This window comes from Fusarium tjaetaba (genome assembly GCF_013396195.1).
Source record: "Fusarium tjaetaba strain NRRL 66243 chromosome Unknown NRRL66243_c0000330, whole genome shotgun sequence".
NCBI lineage: Eukaryota > Fungi > Ascomycota > Sordariomycetes > Hypocreales > Nectriaceae > Fusarium > Fusarium tjaetaba.
The window spans coordinates 11,614-28,725 of NW_023501526.1; the positions used below are offsets into that span (position 1 = coordinate 11,614).

At 49.5% G+C, this 17,112-nt stretch overlaps 5 protein-coding genes across 5 annotated transcripts; 2 read left to right on the forward strand and 3 right to left on the reverse strand.

The window, feature by feature from the left end:
* Positions 1–458: 458 nt before the first annotated feature.
* FTJAE_12299 (xylulose-5-phosphate phosphoketolase) lies at positions 459–3,016 on the forward strand (the record flags this gene model as incomplete). Its single annotated transcript, XM_037345329.1, has 3 exons — positions 459–2,003; positions 2,054–2,258; positions 2,307–3,016. 3 exons carry the CDS (start codon positions 459–461, stop codon positions 3,014–3,016), a joined length of 2,460 nt encoding a protein of 819 aa, XP_037200631.1.
* A 229-nt stretch (positions 3,017–3,245) lies between these two features.
* Positions 3,246–3,854, reverse strand: FTJAE_12300 (puromycin n-acetyltransferase; the record flags this gene model as incomplete). The annotated part of the gene is made up of 1 exon (XM_037345332.1): positions 3,246–3,854. The coding sequence occupies one exon, from the start codon at positions 3,852–3,854 to the stop codon at positions 3,246–3,248; it is 609 nt and encodes a 202-aa protein (XP_037200632.1).
* A 450-nt stretch (positions 3,855–4,304) lies between these two features.
* On the reverse strand, positions 4,305–7,195 carry FTJAE_12301 (DNA mismatch repair msh-2; the record flags this gene model as incomplete). Its single annotated transcript, XM_037345333.1, has 3 exons — positions 4,305–6,932; positions 6,984–7,115; positions 7,172–7,195. The coding sequence occupies 3 exons, from the start codon at positions 7,193–7,195 to the stop codon at positions 4,305–4,307; spliced, it is 2,784 nt and encodes a 927-aa protein (XP_037200633.1).
* Positions 7,196–9,000: 1,805 nt separating this feature from the next.
* On the forward strand, positions 9,001–10,824 carry FTJAE_12302 (zinc transporter; the record flags this gene model as incomplete). Its single annotated transcript, XM_037345334.1, has 6 exons — positions 9,001–9,170; positions 9,225–9,329; positions 9,383–9,580; positions 9,662–9,899; positions 9,954–10,206; positions 10,259–10,824. 6 exons carry the CDS (start codon positions 9,001–9,003, stop codon positions 10,822–10,824), a joined length of 1,530 nt encoding a protein of 509 aa, XP_037200634.1.
* A 314-nt stretch (positions 10,825–11,138) lies between these two features.
* Positions 11,139–14,027, reverse strand: FTJAE_12303 (subtilisin-like serine protease; the record flags this gene model as incomplete). The annotated part of the gene is made up of 12 exons (XM_037345335.1): positions 11,139–11,325; positions 11,374–11,615; positions 11,665–11,752; positions 11,800–11,893; positions 11,937–12,043; positions 12,090–12,934; positions 12,985–13,056; positions 13,106–13,160; positions 13,213–13,321; positions 13,372–13,435; positions 13,484–13,831; positions 13,878–14,027. The coding sequence occupies 12 exons, from the start codon at positions 14,025–14,027 to the stop codon at positions 11,139–11,141; spliced, it is 2,361 nt and encodes a 786-aa protein (XP_037200635.1).
* Between the last annotated feature and the right edge of the window lie 3,085 nt (positions 14,028–17,112).

Genomic DNA, 17,112 nt, shown 5'->3' on the forward strand with positions numbered 1-17,112 from the left:
GCCGTGCAGAAAAACCTATCCCATCTCCCTCGTACTCCAATTGGATCACCATCCTGCTGTAACCTCTGCTGATCTCCTCAACGGCCGTCTACCCATACGTAGTAGCTCCATGGGCCATGGGTTTACGTTACCCTACCCAATCTGCGGCAAAGACTTCAAACTAAGCCTGGTATAGTATGTACATACATGTCGTAGCAGGTAGCAGGTAGGAATAGCATAGCCTTTCCCTTCGGCGTTCTCTCACCGCACTCCCCGTTATGCTCTATACCTACCTCTCTTCTCCTCTTTCCTTGGCAACCCTTTCAGCTTTCTCATATAAGAAGTCTTGGAAGCTCTGCGTATAGAGTTCTCTCCTTTGTTCTTTTCTTCTCATCTCTCATCCCAAGAGTTCAACCTCACTTACAACTCTTACAAACTCATCACTTACATACATATATCCTAATCACCATACCCCCCCAATGACTGAGGAAGTCAAATCTATCTCGCCCTTCGGCATTGCCCGCTCAACTGTCAAGGGCGAGCCTCTCTCCAAGGAGGAGATCCAGCAGTACAATGACTTCTTCAAGGCCAGCTGCTATCTCTCCTTGGGTATGATCTACCTCAAGGAGAATCCTCTTCTTCGAGAACCCCTCAAAGCCGATCACCTCAAGCTTCGATTGCTTGGTCACTTTGGCTCTGCCCCCGGCCAAATCTTCACATATATGCACTTTAACCGTCTGATCAAGAAGCACGATCTTGACGCTCTCTTCATCTCTGGTCCCGGACACGGTGCCCCCGCTGTCCTGTCCCAGTCCTATCTGGAGGGTGTCTACACTGAGGTGTACCCTGACAAGACTCAAGATGCTGAGGGTATGCAAAAGTTCTTCAAGAGCTTTTCGTTCCCAGGTGGAATTGGCTCTCACGCTACTCCCGAAACCCCTGGATCTCTCCACGAGGGTGGTGAGCTGGGTTACTCCATCTCACATGCCTTTGGTGTTGTCTTCGATAACCCCAACTTGATTGCTCTTACTATGGTCGGTGATGGTGAGGCCGAGACTGGGCCCCTGGCTACCGCCTGGCACAGCAACAAGTTCCTTAACCCAATTGTTGACGGTGCTGTCCTCCCTGTTCTTCACCTCAACGGTTACAAGATCAACAACCCCACAGTCCTTGCTCGAATCTCACACCGAGAACTCGAATGCCTCTTCATCGGTTATGGCTGGCAGCCATACTTTGTTGAGGGTGACGATGTTGAGACTATGCACCAAGCTATGGCTGCTACTCTCGAGCACTGCGTGGACGAGATCCGAAAGATCCAGAAGGAAGCTCGTGAGTCCGGCGAGGCCAAGCGACCTCTGTGGCCCATGATCGTTCTCCGAAGTCCCAAGGGCTGGACTGCCCCTCGCAAGGTTGACGACAACTACCTCGAGGGTTACTGGCGAGCTCACCAGGTCCCCATCTCAGACCCCGCCACAAACCCTGCTCATCTCAAGGTCCTTGAGGATTGGATGCGGAGCTACGAGCCCGATCGTCTATTTGACGAGTCTGGCGCGCCTATTGCCTCTCTCCGTGCTCTGGTGCCCGAAGGTAACCGACGAATGAGCGCGAACCCCGTTGCCAACGGTGGTGCACTTAGGAAGCCGCTGAGAATGCCCAACTTCAAAGACTACGCCATCAAGGTTGACAGTCCCGGAAACGTCATGAACGCCAGCATGACCAACATGGCTGTCTTCCTCAAGGATGTCATTGCTGAGAACCAGACAAACTTCCGTCTCTTTGGTCCTGATGAGACTGAATCTAACAAGCTTGGCGGTGTCTACGCTGCCGGAAAGAAGGTCTGGATGGGCGAGTACTTTGAGGAGGATGAAAATGGTGGTAACCTTGCCAAGGCTGGCCGTGTCGTTGAGATGCTTTCTGAGCATAACTGTGAAGGCTGGCTCGAGGGTTACCTCCTCAGCGGTCGCCACGGTCTTCTCAACAGTTACGAGCCTTTCATCCACGTTATCGACTCTATGGTCAACCAGGTATGTTACATGATTTGTCCTAATGTTACTCTTACTGACCATTCCTATAGCACTGCAAGTGGATCGAGAAGTGTCTCGAGGTTGAGTGGCGAGCCAAGGTTGCCTCTCTCAACATCCTCTTGACTGCCGTTGTCTGGCGTCAAGATCACAACGGTTTCACTCACCAAGATCCCGGTTTCCTCGACGTTGTCGCCAACAAGAGCCCCGAGGTTGTCCGCATCTACCTTCCTCCTGATGGCAACTGTCTGCTTTCTGGTATGTCTAACTCGTGATCTTAGCCTGATCTTGACTAACTTGCCATAGTCATGGACCACTGTCTCCGATCAGTCAACTACGTCAACGTTGTTGTTTCTGATAAGCAGGAGCATCTTCAGTACCTCTCCATGGACGCTGCCATCGAGCACTGCACCAAGGGTATCGGTATCTGGCCTCAGTTCTCCACCGATGCTGGACAGGATCCCGACCTGGTCATGGCCTCTTGCGGTGATATCAGCACACACGAGTCTTTGGCCGCCATTGATCTCCTGCTCGAGCACTTCCCTGAGCTCAAGATTCGATGCGTCAACGTTGTCGATCTCTTTAAGCTGATCCACCCCAGCGACCACCCTCACGGTCTCCCCGATACTGAGTGGACCAGCCTCTTCACTGATGACACACCTGTCATCTTCAACTTCCACAGCTACCCCTGGATGGTGCACCGCCTGACATACAAGCGTCCCGGTAGCCGCAACCTCCACGTTCGCGGTTACAAGGAGAAGGGCAACATCGATACACCTCTCGAGCTTGCTATTCGCAACCAGACTGATCGATTCAGTTTGGCCATCGATGCTATCGACCGCATGCCTCAACTCCACAACCGGGGCGCCTCGGCCCGCCAGGCTCTCCTCAATGCACAGATCCAGGCCCGCAACGAGGCCTTTGAGACGGGCATGGACCCTCCATTCCTCAAGAACTGGACCTGGAAGCGCAATGGCCTTTGGAAGAAGGTTGCCGACGGCCTTGTCTCTCGATAGACGGATATAGAAACATTTTACAGGTCGAGGAGAATCGGATGCAGCCCATCGCTGGATATCCCTTCACGGCACCAAAGATTTCTAGACGGAAACGAATAGATGAAATAAATTAAACAAAAATAAGACGGTGGGCGTTGCTGGATGGTCGGTTGTCATGTTAACAAGATGTTATGGCTTTCCTATTTCTTCTCATCTCTTTACGAATTTCTATAGTTATGCCACGAAACACTCAATTCTGAACTGCCTCTCTCTTCATATGATACTGCGTCATGCCCAGATCAGGGAACTCACTCGTTCCAGCGACCTTGAACCCAAACTTCTCATACAAGCCCCTTCCTTCGCCAGAGCTATTTAGATAAGACATCCAACCTTCTCGGTCGGCTCTCTCAACACCGAACCTCATGAGCGCAGATCCTACGCCCCGTCGCTGTGCTTCTTTTGCAGTGGCAATCGTGCTTAGGAACCAATGCCTCTCACCAGCGACGTGTTTGAAAGTCTCATCAGCATTTCTCTGGAAGAAATCCGCCGCGGTCGCTTGGTCTCCCGAAGCAGGAAACGTAGAAGGGTCGACCTGCTTCGCCGACAATGGTGGGTTTTCTCTACGAGCCCAGCGCGCCCAGCCGAGGATTTTAGAATCGTCCTCTGCGACGAGCATGAAATTGTCATCCTTGTCATCGATGTTGGTTTGGAGAAATGAAGCTTGGAAGGCTTGGACATCAGGAGATGATGGGGGGAAGCAACGCTTGTTTAGAGGCGAGGAAGAGAATGCGGAGAAGAAGACGGCGAGCATTTGGGGGATGTCTTCAGGCGTTGCTGGGCGGATTGTTATAGGTGACATGACTGCGGTTGGTGAAAGGTTGAAGTTGTGATTTAGGTAGAATGAAGAGAACGTCAGTATAAGTTCTTGGGCCAATGGGGTGAGTCACGCCGATAAAACAAGAACATGTGTTGAGACATCAACCGGTCAGCCACAAGCACTGATACAGAGATCACTTTTGATACTATAACCAACACAACAGAAAACTAAGCCAGCACGAGAGTGTAAGTTGGCAAATTGACTAGCCTTTGTCTAATTCACTACTACAAGTATTGGTCAACTCAATCATAGCTTGTGATTCGCCAGACAACTAAAGAGTGGCGACTATACTCTCCAACTAGGTCAGGTTCATGACTAATTCAAACGCTCTCGTAGTATTCCCATGATTAATTCCGACTTCCTGAACGCCCCGTTGCCAAACCGACCCATCGCCGTGCTATATCGCTCTAACCAAGATGACTGCTTTTACAGCTACAGAGCCTTGACTGACTGAAAGAAGGGGTTTGCCTGCAGCTCAGCATTTGCCCCGACAAGCTCTTTCAAAGCAGCGACTTGCTCCTCGCGGCTCATATTCCCTGCCTTGACCTTATCCTTCCACTCCACCAAGACTCGCTTGAGCATGGCACTACCCGTCTCAACATCTTGCTTGCTGTACTGCAGTGCTAAATCCTCGTGCTTGGTGGTGAAGTCCTCAAGCTCGTCTGCCTTGCGTTTGGCCATACGGACAACCTTGTCCGGGAAGCGGACCAGCTCAGCGACGTGGATGCCGAAACTCTGGTCACACACACCTGGTGCGACCTTGTACAGCAACGTCACTTCGCGCTTCGCATCCGCTTCTGAAGCCGCTGCTGCGCTAGTGCCGCCGATGTGCGCCGTGACATGGAGGTTCTGTACTTGGGGGTACTGGTCGGCGAGAGCTGTGAGTTCGTGGAAGTGAGTGGCAAACATGGCAGAGCAGCCAATCTCCTTTACAATGTGCTCTGAGATGGCCCATGCAAGACCGAATCCGTCATACGTCGATGTGCCACGTCCAAGTTCGTCAATAATGATCAAGGACTCTGCTGTAGCTGACTTGAGGATATTGGCAGTTTCAAGCATCTCGGCCATGAAGGTCGAGACACCCTTGAGCTGCGAATCGCTAGCACCTACACGTGCCAAAATGGAGTCATAAATGGTCAACTCGGCTTCTGCACAAGGTACGAAACACCCGACCTGCGCCATAAGTGCTATGACACCCGTTTGTCGGATGTAGGTTGACTTACCGCCCATATTGGGGCCGGTAATGATGAGGAAAGACGACTTATCCCGAGTAAGCTCGATATCGTTTGTGATAAACTGAACATCGTCCTGGAGTTCCATGCAAGGATGACGGGCTTCGCGAAGTATCGTCTGGCCCTCTCCACGAGCGTGGATCTTGGGTCGGACATACGACTCAGGGGCATGGACTGCGGCGTGGGATAGGGAAACGATTACGTCAAGGTGGGCAAGAACGCCAGCTAGGCGCTCTAGAACTGGGCAGTAGGAGGAAGCAACTTGGACAACTTCGTGGACAAGACTGCTTTGTGTTCTGTTGTAGTTCTGAGATAGCTGATCATACTCGCGACGATAAGCTTGCAACTTCTTGGTGGTGAAATAAACACCATTCTTTTGTGTCGAGCACTCTTGGTACTTGGAGTTGTTTCGAATGCAGCCAGCCTCTTGTCGTGTGAGACGCATGCAAACTCCGTGTACCTTGTGGCTGGTCTCAAGGAAGATCTTCTTGTCGGCATCTTGACCTAGGTCTTTAGCCGAGGCCATAAACTCGGCACGAATATCCTTGTCGAGCTGATCAAGTTTCTTTCGGATGATACGCAAGCTTTTGTCGAAATCGGCTTTAATGATGTACTCGTGTCGATCAAGAGCGTCGAGATCAACGGTTTGCTCCACCATGTCCTGCAACTTGCCCAGGCTATCAGAAAGGTCACGGAGCTTGATAGTGTATGCCTCGTCGAGGGGGTCTTTGTAATTCTCATCCATGACACCTTCAAATGTGCCAATAAAGCCAGGTAGACGGATGACAACCTGATATGCGCGGACGACGTCCTCCAGGTTAGCCTTGCCTCGCTGGAAGCGCTTTGAAAGTCTGTAAAGGTCAGGGATGGATCGAAGGTGTTCCTCCTGGAGTGTCTGTCGAAGTTCAGTATCAACATAGAAAGCTTCTACCAACTGCTGACGCTTCTCAATCTCCGTCTTGCTCATCAAAGGCTGCTTCAACCACTGTGCCAGGAGTCGACTACCAACTGGTGTCTTGCAGTGGTTGAGTACACCAAAGATGCTCATCGTTTTGGATCCATCTCGAGGACCTGGCATAAGGTTAAGGGCCTTTAGAGCAGCAGCATCTAGTTTCATGAAGTGTGCCAGGTCGTGTTGATATAGCTGATATTGGCCAAAGTTGGAAGGATCCTGCAGAACGCCGAGATACTTGATCAGAGATGCAGCAGATCCCATGGCCAGCTTCAGATCAGTTTGTGGGAGCAGAGAAGCCGATCGCTCATCCTTGAGCAGACGTGCCAGGTCTTGTTCAATATCACGGGTACCAAAGTCGCCAGCTGGTCTCTCTGCGATAGCCACACCGCAATTATCGATAATCTTCTTCAGCTTGGACAATTCGGGGTCCTTCTCCTTTTCACCCTTGTCGATCTGTATCAAGCATTCACGGACACCGAGCTGGATAAGCAGTGCCTCAAAGTTGGAGTAGAGGTCGTTGTCGAGAAATTCGCTTACACCGAGCTCGCGGACGCTGGCATCGGCGAAGCAAACGCCGACATTCCGAGCTTCGGAGGCCTTTGTGGAGATTTTGACGGCGAGAATCATAGGCGCAGACTCAATCTGGCCTCCCAGGTCGTCCTCAACATCTTGTAAGTTACCTGGCGAAGCTTGCTTGATACACTGCCAGTTCATGCGGCCGGAAGGGCTTTGCCAAATCTCTATTCGCTTTCCCAATTTGAGTAGGGCTTCTCGAAGGAACTGTCGGAATACGGTCATGGTCATGGTGACTGAGGGTAGTCCGGAGCTGTCATTTCGGCCGAGTTGTCGTACAACTGAAGTTGTCTTGTAGACCTGTGGCATGGTGTTAGCAGTGCTTAGAATGGCATCACAGAAGTGGCATACAGTTTTGGCGATATATGTGGCATCTCGACCATGTGAAGTATACCAGTCTCCTCGGTCAAAGATGCGGATTGTGTCTTCGTTAACAGCTGGCAATGATTTGTAGAAGCGAATGAAGCCGCCCTCGTCATCGAGCTGGACAGATAGAATTAGTTGGGTGTATTTCGAGGTAATTGTTTCTGGATGTGTACCTTTAGTTCTGGTCGTGAAGCCATAATGAGTCGATTGTCTTGTGAACTCCTAATACAAAGTCAATCAACGTAAGGGTCGAGCTCGTCTTGGTAAAAGAGCCTGAGAGACGTTGTACTTGTCGCGTCACTAGCTCCCGCATTGGCCGGGAGACGCGTTTTTGTGGGGTCTCAATCAAAGTGGTGACGCGAAACCAGGTCTCTGCATAAACCAATTCGTGCATAATTCTTGCATAAACGCATACGCATATATGCCTTCAACCATTCTGGCGGATAGTGGTTCGTGATTGGCCAATTGAGAAAAAGCCAGCGGGCACCAGTGATTGTGCCTCTATTGGGAAGGTAGAAGTGCCCTCTTACATCTCTGTTTCTTCACGTATCAAACCATGACAGAAATCAGTGCATCTCTATTGGCATCGCACGATTTATCGTTAAATACGTAGTCTCCTTTCGAGACGCGTCAAATGTTCAACAGCAGCTAGCTCAGGGACCCTTGACATGGCTAAGCTGCCACCATGCCAGCAGAAGACAGCTTCAGCTCAACAAAGGCATGGCAGACGCGGCAGACTGCAAATGTCTCGAGACCAGGAATTATAATCCGAGACATATCTTCAGACTATCGATCCTCACATAGTGATATCCAATCAGAGGCACACTATCAAAAAGTTCAGTTGCCATGATAGACTTTCAGTCAGCCACAACTCTACTGGGTAAGTTAGCTGGGACAGGTCGAGATCTCATTTGACTAGCGTCAGCCGGCCCGTGTCGTTGCTTTGAGACTTCTTATCACGAACATGGTAAGGGTGTGAATCTTGGGCCGTGGGGGCTTGGGAATCACTGCCTATCGTACCGTACATGATCATTTCTCGTTTTGTGGCGAGCGACTATTGAGAAGAACTATCTGTGATGTGTGCTGACGAATCGCTAGTTCCTGCACCGAGACTCACTGCGAGGTTATGAGTTGAGTGAAAGACAATGAGATTGTATTCGCAATGCTCGTACGGAGTATTGGGCCAAGTCATGGACGAACTTAATGCTTCTTCTCCAAGTGGAAGCTGGAAAATAGAGTCATTTTTAACCTTGTTTTTAACTTTTGCCAAGTGGGTATTTGTCGGATTTTACTGCAAAGGAGCCGCAAACTAAATCTGCAAAGTGAAGCTAATTCTTTACACAGATGAAAATGACCAAGGCATTGTCAGTCAACACGTGCCGTCAAGAACAAGTTGTGCTTGAATATTCCATGTCTTGGCGACAAGGATTAAAACGCTCGACATTGACCATCCGGGTTCTCACTAGAGGCCCAAAGTGGAAATCTACCGATTCATAGTGGACACAGACGCAGACACCTCGAGGCCATCAAGGTCCTCAAGGTTCTTACAGCCAATCCCACTATTTTCTCTATCATGGCTGCGATTATTGGCTTCTCGATGGCGCCTGGAGGAGACGACTTTCTCTGGGTCTGGGTAAGATGGAGGCTGAGACATTAACTTTTGCTCTCCCTCTTTGTTTCTGTGCGCTTTGATTAAGGGTTTACATACATTGGAATACATATCAAGTTTCTTCACTGCTACCTTACCCAGTGTCTTAAAGTCTTCCTCCTCAAGCAACCCTTTTGGACAGTTTCAAGTCCCCCTCCTCCTCCTCGTAACTGACTCGAAACGAACTCTGAACTCTGAACTCTGAACTCTCGCTTCCCGGTTCAGAGACGCAAGCTAGAGATTTAAGCATAAATTTCGACGCCCTCTCTCGGCTCTCCTGTGCCGTAGTCAACGCTCAAACGGTCCATCTCGTGCCGTTACCCGTCCGTCCCCCGCCCACTGGTCAATCTCAAGATGTACACTTCTGCTTTGTCACTCGCTGGATGGGGCCTTGTCTTCTCTGCGGCCTCTGCTGCTGCCAGCAATGTCCATATCGCCCCTAGAGCTACCCAGGCGCCGTCAACCACTGCAGCCAGCCCCGAGGTAACTGCTATCACAGGATGCCACCTCCATGCCTCTGAACTGTTAGCAAATACCTCTCGCGTATCGGATTTACGGTTGGCTAACACCTCTTTCAGATATTGTTTCGCTGGTGAGACCGAGTACTTGGTAGATGTCAAGGTCACTGCAACCACAGACGTACCTTCGCAGTACACCGACTGCCATTCCCATGACTCTCATATGTAAGCTACTAACTGTGTCCTGCCATTGGCTCCTACTAATTCTTGTGTGCTAGGTTTTGTGTAGACTCTGATGGTGGAGATGTTTCTGTTCAAGCTGAAGGTGCTGAGTCAGAAGAGGACCACGCAACAGAAGGTGAAGATCATGACCACGACCACGATCATGCGGGAGCAAGTAGCACCGGAACTGCAGCCGCCGCTGGAAACACCAAAGAAGCGGAGAACGAGCACTGCCATTTCCATGCTGGTGTTGAGTAAGTCTCTTCCTGCACTTCCACATACACGATCAACACCCGCTAATGGATCTATCTATGTAGACACTGCACAGGCCACAGCGATTCTGAATCTAGCGAGTCGGAGTCTGGTTCTTCCTCCTCTGCATGCCAGCCCAGAAGGAGAGACTATGATGTCGGTCTCCGAGTTGGTCTGCTCTTCGTTATCCTAGCCACAGGTGCTCTAGGTGTCTTTGGCCCCATCCTACTACACAAGATGATGCCCAGCAAACTCAACATTGTCCTCATTGTATTAAAGCAATTTGGAACTGGTATTATAATCTCTACCGCCTTTGTTCACGTATGTGAAATCATCTACCTACCCTTACAAACGATTGCTAACTAATGTCTCTAGCTGTACACCCACGCATTCCTCATGTTCGGCAATCAATGTATTGGAGAGCTGGGTTATGAAGCTACGACATCCGCTCTTGTTATGGCTGGTATCTTCCTTTCTTTCCTTGTCGAGTACATCGGCAACCGTATTGTTCTCGCAAAGACAAAAGCTTCAGCCAGTCTCTCTGATGTTGAAAAGAAGAGCGCCTGGTTGTCCACTGAGGTTGTCAGTGTTCTTGTCATGGAAATGGGTATCCTATTCCACTCTCTTCGTAAGTGATCCCTCTGTCATCTCACGGAGTGGTTGGCTAACATCACTGCTAGTGATCGGCTTAACGCTCGTTGTAGCGGGTGACGAATACTTCCTAACCTTGTTCGTCGTCATTCTTTTCCATCAGATGTTTGAAGGCATCGCTCTTGGAAGCCGAATCGCCACCATTGGTACTTCCAACAACAGTCACACCCCTCCCGTGGCTCGCGTCTCCCAGGACACTTCCTCCGCTCAAGATTCAGACAAGGCTCCCGCTTCCACTGAGACAATCCCTAACGAGGAATCGGTCCCTGTTGGTTTGACCATGAAGAAGAAGCTCGGACTTGCCTCTCTTTTCGCCTTCATTACCCCTATCGGTATGGCCATTGGCATCGGTGTCTTGCAACAATTCAATGGTAACGACAAGTCTACACTCATCGCAATCGGTACCCTCGACGCCGTCTCCGCAGGTATCCTCATGTGGGTTGGTCTTGTGGAGATGTGGGCTGCAGACTGGATGTCAGGGGGCCATGGCCACAAGGCCGAGCTCGCTGACGCCAACCTGCTCACTACCGTTCTTGCCGGCACTGGTCTGGTTGCTGGCCTAGTGGTGATGAGTCTTTTGGGTAAGTGGGCATAGACTTGGGGTTATCTGGAATGCTTTACAAATCTTGTTTTCATGATAATGCGATTGGCTAAGGAGTTTGGTGCCTGTATTTACGGAGTTGGTGTCAGGAGCATCTGCAGTTGGGTTTGCCCTGTTGACAAAACGGGGGGGCATAACTGCTTGGGTCTATACTACAAACGGCGTTGCTAGCATAGAGAAAATCGAAACGAGGTAAATGATGATTGATCACATCACTGCGTGTGCCCGTGTTTGTGACCAATGGGACGATTCATATCAACCCAAGCCAAGTGCCAAATCCCCCCAGGGCAGTACCCTTCCGTTACCGATTAACCTTTTAGGAGCCCCTTTCCAAGACTCGGCGTCTGGTACTTGGGTGCTCTGTACTTCAATGTCGAGTTGAGTGTACCATTGTACGGCAGCACCTGGATGCTGCTGGCTGTAGGGCTGTTCATGACATCCCAGTGATCGGAGATGTTTGGATTTCCGTAGGGCCGAAGAGCTGCGAAACGCATTCTTCACAACTGTCAGAATCTTCTACCAGTGGAATTAGAAGGCACTCACGTGTAGTTCCCAGGGGCTATTCTTGTGCCGTTGGCGAGCTTGCCAAACCACCAAAATACGTGAAATCCTCGTGATTGTTGTTTGAGCGGGAATGGCAATGTGTCATTCGGATCGTTGACGGTAGGATCGAAGAACCAGAATTCCTCCGCATCCCGCATTGTTGTAGCTGAACCAATAAAGCCATGTCTTCCCACCCGTGGAGGGTAAGTCCATAGAGATTCTGACCAACCTTGTTCGAAGATCTGCTATTCATCAGTTGTCATGAACAATGAGAGTTTACAGATAACTTACGTCCCACCTGAGATTGTCGCAAGCGTATGATGTCCTACCGCCAATTTCAATAAAGTCACTCGCATCTCTATCGATATTGAAAGACCATCTACACCGTTGTCAGCAAAATGTATACGCACGGATTGAGTCACGTACGCTGAATCTTTGTCGGGATCTGTAACAAACGGATCAACAATGAACATATTGTCAAATGCTTTCTCGGTATCATATGCAGCTCCTGCCAAGATCTCTGTAAGCTAGGCGTGTCATTACTTTACAAAGAGCCAACAAACCTCCGTATGGGATAGCCAATTTCTCCCCATGATCGGAATTGATCAATACCTTGCCACTGTATAGCGGCAGGTAATCATCGTCAACGTCGGGAAGCCCAAAAGTAACACTAATCACTGTAAGCGACCAAGCTTCTGTCACCAACTCAGACCTACCTCAACTCTCTTGTCTCTCCGGGTTCAATTAGAACCCTATGCGGGAGTCTCACAGGAGGGACAATATTTTTGGGCTCAATAGCATAGAGTAAAGCCACTCCATATTCGGGATCGTAAATGTTGAAACCAGCTTGGGGCTCAAGCTTAAAGGTGTATTCGTGTGCTATCCCGTCAGTATTGGTGATGTTGAAACTCCATCGAGGCCGAAACAGCTCTGTGTCCATCAGAGAAAAAGGCTCATACTCGAGTTGAGTATCATAGTTGAGGACTTTCCAGGCGTCAACCAGTCCAGTACCAACCTGGAAAGGCGAGGCTTTATACTTGCGCATTAGACGATTATTGACGAACGGTAGGGTCGTTCCACTCGATGCGATACGATCTCTGAGCATTTTGGCAAAGCCTGCGCCATTGAAAGCACGACCGCCGTACTGACCCACGAACAAAGCCGCAATGCCTGCAATGTAGGGCGCCGACATGGATGTCCCACTCAGCTCCTCGTAACTTTGGTTCAGTACAGTGCTCATGATCATATATCCAGGGGCGGTAATGTCGGGTTTAAGAAGTAACTCGTTGGTCGGGCCCCATGTTGTGAAGTAGACGGGAAGTGGCCCAAGATCCTCGCCAGTCCTGTTAGCATTTGGCTTCGTAGTAACATTAGCAGCGGCGACAGCTAAAACTCCTCTGCCGACAGCTCCGCTACTGGAGTAGAACGGTCCAAACTCTCCTTCGTTACCAGCTGATGCTATCACGACGACGCCCTTGTCTACCAGTCGGCTGGCTAACATAGCCCAGGGGTTATCTGACCAGCCATTAGGTTGACCAATGCTCGAGGTGATGACATCGGCCTTGAGGTCCCTATCAGCAGTAACTCATACTTGTGCAGAATATTACTTACTCCCGCATTGTAAGCATCACACAGTGCTTGCATGATGGTCTCTTCGTCAGTCTCCCACGGATCCTGGCGATTCTTAGCTGCAGAACTTGTGAAATAATTATTAGTGGTCTCGAATACTTACATCAGAGAAAACCTTGTATATGAGAAGTTCGGCCTCGGGCGCAACTCCAGTAAGCCTGAGGTCCATGTCATTAGAACTCTATTGTATTTGCCTTCAACGGGACTAACCATTCATTCTTAGCAGCAATGATACCTGCAACGTGAGTTCCATGGCCTTGGTAGTCCATAGGATCATTATCGGGCTGCTTGGGGTGCATTCTCTCATTGTGCGTTTCCCCTGGATGTGATGTAAGCCCTTTATCATAGGAACAAGTCCACGAAACCTACAGTCTGCTCCGACAAGGTCATAGCCCCCTCTGACTTTGCATCCAGGACCAAAACAGCCTCCGAGCTTTACAAAATCAGTACATGAATAGAACCAGCTTCAGATTGAACATACCGCTTTGTGAGTATAGTCAATGCCGGTGTCAATTATCGCAACAGTTGAACCCTTTCCACGAATACCGGCAGCATGGAGTTTGTCAACACCCGTCCAATGGTGAATAGAATAGTTCCTTAAAGATGAAGATGGGCCCTTCTCTGAGAACTCGACTTTTGGCATGGCCACTTTGTGGGCCTGCCACACGTTCACAACCCCTTCCATCTGGAGCAATGTATCCATATTATCTGTGTCAGTTTCAACCACCATCCCACTGAAAACATCACTACAATCAAAGCTCTGGAATAAAGGCCTTTTTCGATCAGGTTTCATGAGGAGTTGGCGTGTCACTGTGGTCGTGCCTTGATTCTGCGAGTGTGAGTAATTGGCTCGAGGACAGGAGTGGTTTCTTTACCGGCTCGACTTCAATAATGAACTTGCGGGTGTTTCCAGTGCTTGCTCGACCAGTTCTTGAGGAACGAGCAGCTGGTTTATTGACAGCCTCAACGCCAACGGCCACTGATGCCGCAACCAATAAGACTTTCAACAGGTTGTATGGCTTCATGGTGGCGGTGGTTTGAACGAATGATAGGGGATGAGGAATCGCTAGTGGAAAAGAGAGCTAAGGCCAGGAGAACATATATATCACTCGTTATATTTGCATCGTATTGGTGCTTCTTCGGAATATTAGCATGGTCGGCAAGGTCTCGGAAGGATGCATTGTTCACGTTACAGTCCTCATTTGGACCACGGATAGGGGTAACAAGTGCGTCTTTTTCGAGTTGCCGTTGCGTGATTCAACGTTGAATGTCTTTGTGTCACAGAAAGGGTATTCTTTCCCTGCCTCTTCATGTAGCGAATGTCCTTGGCCAAAGACTGCAAGGTTAGCCAAGACATCTTTCTGGAGGTTGCTTCGGTGTACGACTAAGCACATGGACCCGAGTCGTGGATCGGCTATACTGGCTTCTACTTGGAGAACACCGTGGCATCCCCTGAGATTTGAGAATGTAGCAAGCCTATGCTGAGAGGACCTCGTTTGATAATTGGGCGTGACGGGAGATTCTTGTGCTGTCTAACGGCCGAGTTTGATATATATGAGTTATCCGGAAATTGCCATTGCCGGATCGTTTTCATGTAACGCAAACGGCCTTTTGGGCCTCTATATCACTGTAATAGGCCGGCTGCAACACTTATTCTCGAACAAGAGCGTTGTGGTCCCGAAGCTGTGTGACATATCTCAAGATCTAGCGAGAGATCCGGCAATGACAAGGAAGCACATCGAGACGGACACACTTCTGTTCCATCTTCGGGACGTGGATAGGGGATCTTGTGTCGAGAGGATGATGTATCCATCGACAAACGTGTAACAGGCATTCATAGGGAGCGAGCAGTGCTATAACGGAGAGTTGTGCTTGCTACGATAAATCTGTGTTGTTTCTCGTGTAACTTGGTGCATCAACGAAATGATACCGACTGTATTCGACGAAGAATCAAAACAAAGTGCCCAGGATAAGTAACTTGTCCATAATCACGAGTGTAAGGGATGCGGTTCAAGGTGACAGCTCACGTGAACAACTCCATGATGCAATGCAGTGCGAGGAAGGTGCACTTTCAGTTTGACAAGCTGCTGATGACAGGTCCAGCTAAGGTAGTCGCGATACACCACACCACCTCATGCAAGCCACAATTATATTTTGATTGCTTATCTTATCTTTCAAGCAACTTATTGCTTCTCATGTGGCAGATTCGATTTGTTTAACAACCGCTTGTAGCATTTTAACGTCTTTGATATGCTTCTTCGGCTGAGCAAGAGTACATCGATAACTGTCTGTCCACCTACAAATCTACCGTTTCTCGACTGCAGGCTCCGAATTCAACCTTGATCATAAACAGTAATTTCTTGAAACACCTCCAAGAGCCAGGCTCTCTACTAAGCGACAAATGCACTAACAAGCAATAGATCACCAAAGTTTCTATTCATTAACCAAAATGAGCTTCGCTCTTATTGTTTCTATCAACTCTAACTGGCCAGAGCTTGAGCCGGATCCGAGTCCGTGCCTGACGATCTCTCAGCCGGTCTACCTGACTCGTTGTGATAATCCCAAGCCAAGCCACATGGCCAAAGTAGTCAATCTTTGCACGTTTTTGGCTTGAAACGGCGAAGAGAAACCTTTGCAAGTACGGAGTATTCTCATCCAAGCTCATCGGTCTAGAAGCCGTGAGCTGCGCCACTTTGTTCATGGTGGTTAAAACTCTGTCGATGAATAGCAAGCAACAGGCTAAAACTATCAGTGATAGCCGGGCAAGAGGACGAGAAAGGAGATCGCGTAATGGATGAACCGATTGTTTCTACTAAGCGGCGCTGCAGAAAAAACGTGCAGCTCGTGCAGAGAAGCCATACCCGATACAGCATGTCCAATGAACCAACCATGCTCGCTCACCGGAGACCAACAAGGGGGCCTGGTTCACTTCGCCGCTATGGAGAGGGCGAGGATGGGCTGCAGGAGATATTGATTCTCTGGAATATTGTGAGCAACAATTGATCATTTCTTGGGGAAATCTATATGATATGAAAATCATATAAATCTCGTCTTAATCTCGGCTGATCGACGAGCTGAAAGACATGCTCTGCGGATGACATTTTCTGAGTCGGATCGTCCCACGGTTGCAACCTAGGATCAACATTTAGAATAGAGTGTGGATACTGACTCGCAGAAACCATGTGGTTTGACGGTTTCCATGCCCATTTCCTTTCCCACCACTTCCATTTTGGCTTCCTTTCTCGCGTGGAAGCCCCAGATACTGCGTTTCCATGTCAGGAACCAATGGAACCTCGTTCGTGTTCGGCATAAAACGAAACCAGCTTCTGCAAACTCCTTCTCCTCTTTCTGAACTGGGGATCGCATGCACCTAGGCACCCCCTGCGTCAAAAATGTCAACCCGCCAACGACGCAATCATGCTGGTATGCCTTTTAGCGCTTCCGCCGGCGTTGGGAACAGACTTGGTCTTCTGAGGTCCGAGCTAGATGGAATAATAGCTACCTTGTTAGCTTTTGATCTAATAATTAACAAAGAGTGTGGGTTTCTTTCTTCACTGGATGAGTGAGCTGAGGACAAAGAACAAACCAAACGCCTTTTGACGGGCCGTCAGCGGGAGGATAGGGGAAAGCTTTGACAAGTTGGTGTGCAAGATTATCATGGCTTTTAAGCACAGTGACTGATGGTTGCAGTGATTTCCACCTCATGTTCCAGCCTCTTCAAGACTCTGTGCTCTGTTTTCCCAAGTCAAGAGCCGCGAGGCAAGCTTTAGCCAGCCTCCTCACTCCTCAAGGCTCAATCAAGGACAGAGAATCACTCAATGACCATCAACGTTACCTTTCAGGGGGCCTCAACCCTCAAGCATCTGCAGGTTGCTCCCCAAAAGCTTTTCGGTCGCATGGCACCCTTGACACATCCATCCACTTTCACGCGACCAGTTCCAATTAGCATCCCCTGTCTAGGCTAAACCCACTTTCCGGGCCTCCCCTGTTGGGTGCATCCTCTTGGGACTCTGGGCGGGTCGACGAATGAGAGCATACTCTTCAGCTCGAGATGCCACTGTCGTCTGTCCCCAGTGGAGAGAGTCAGTCAGACGTCTTACGCGCTACAGA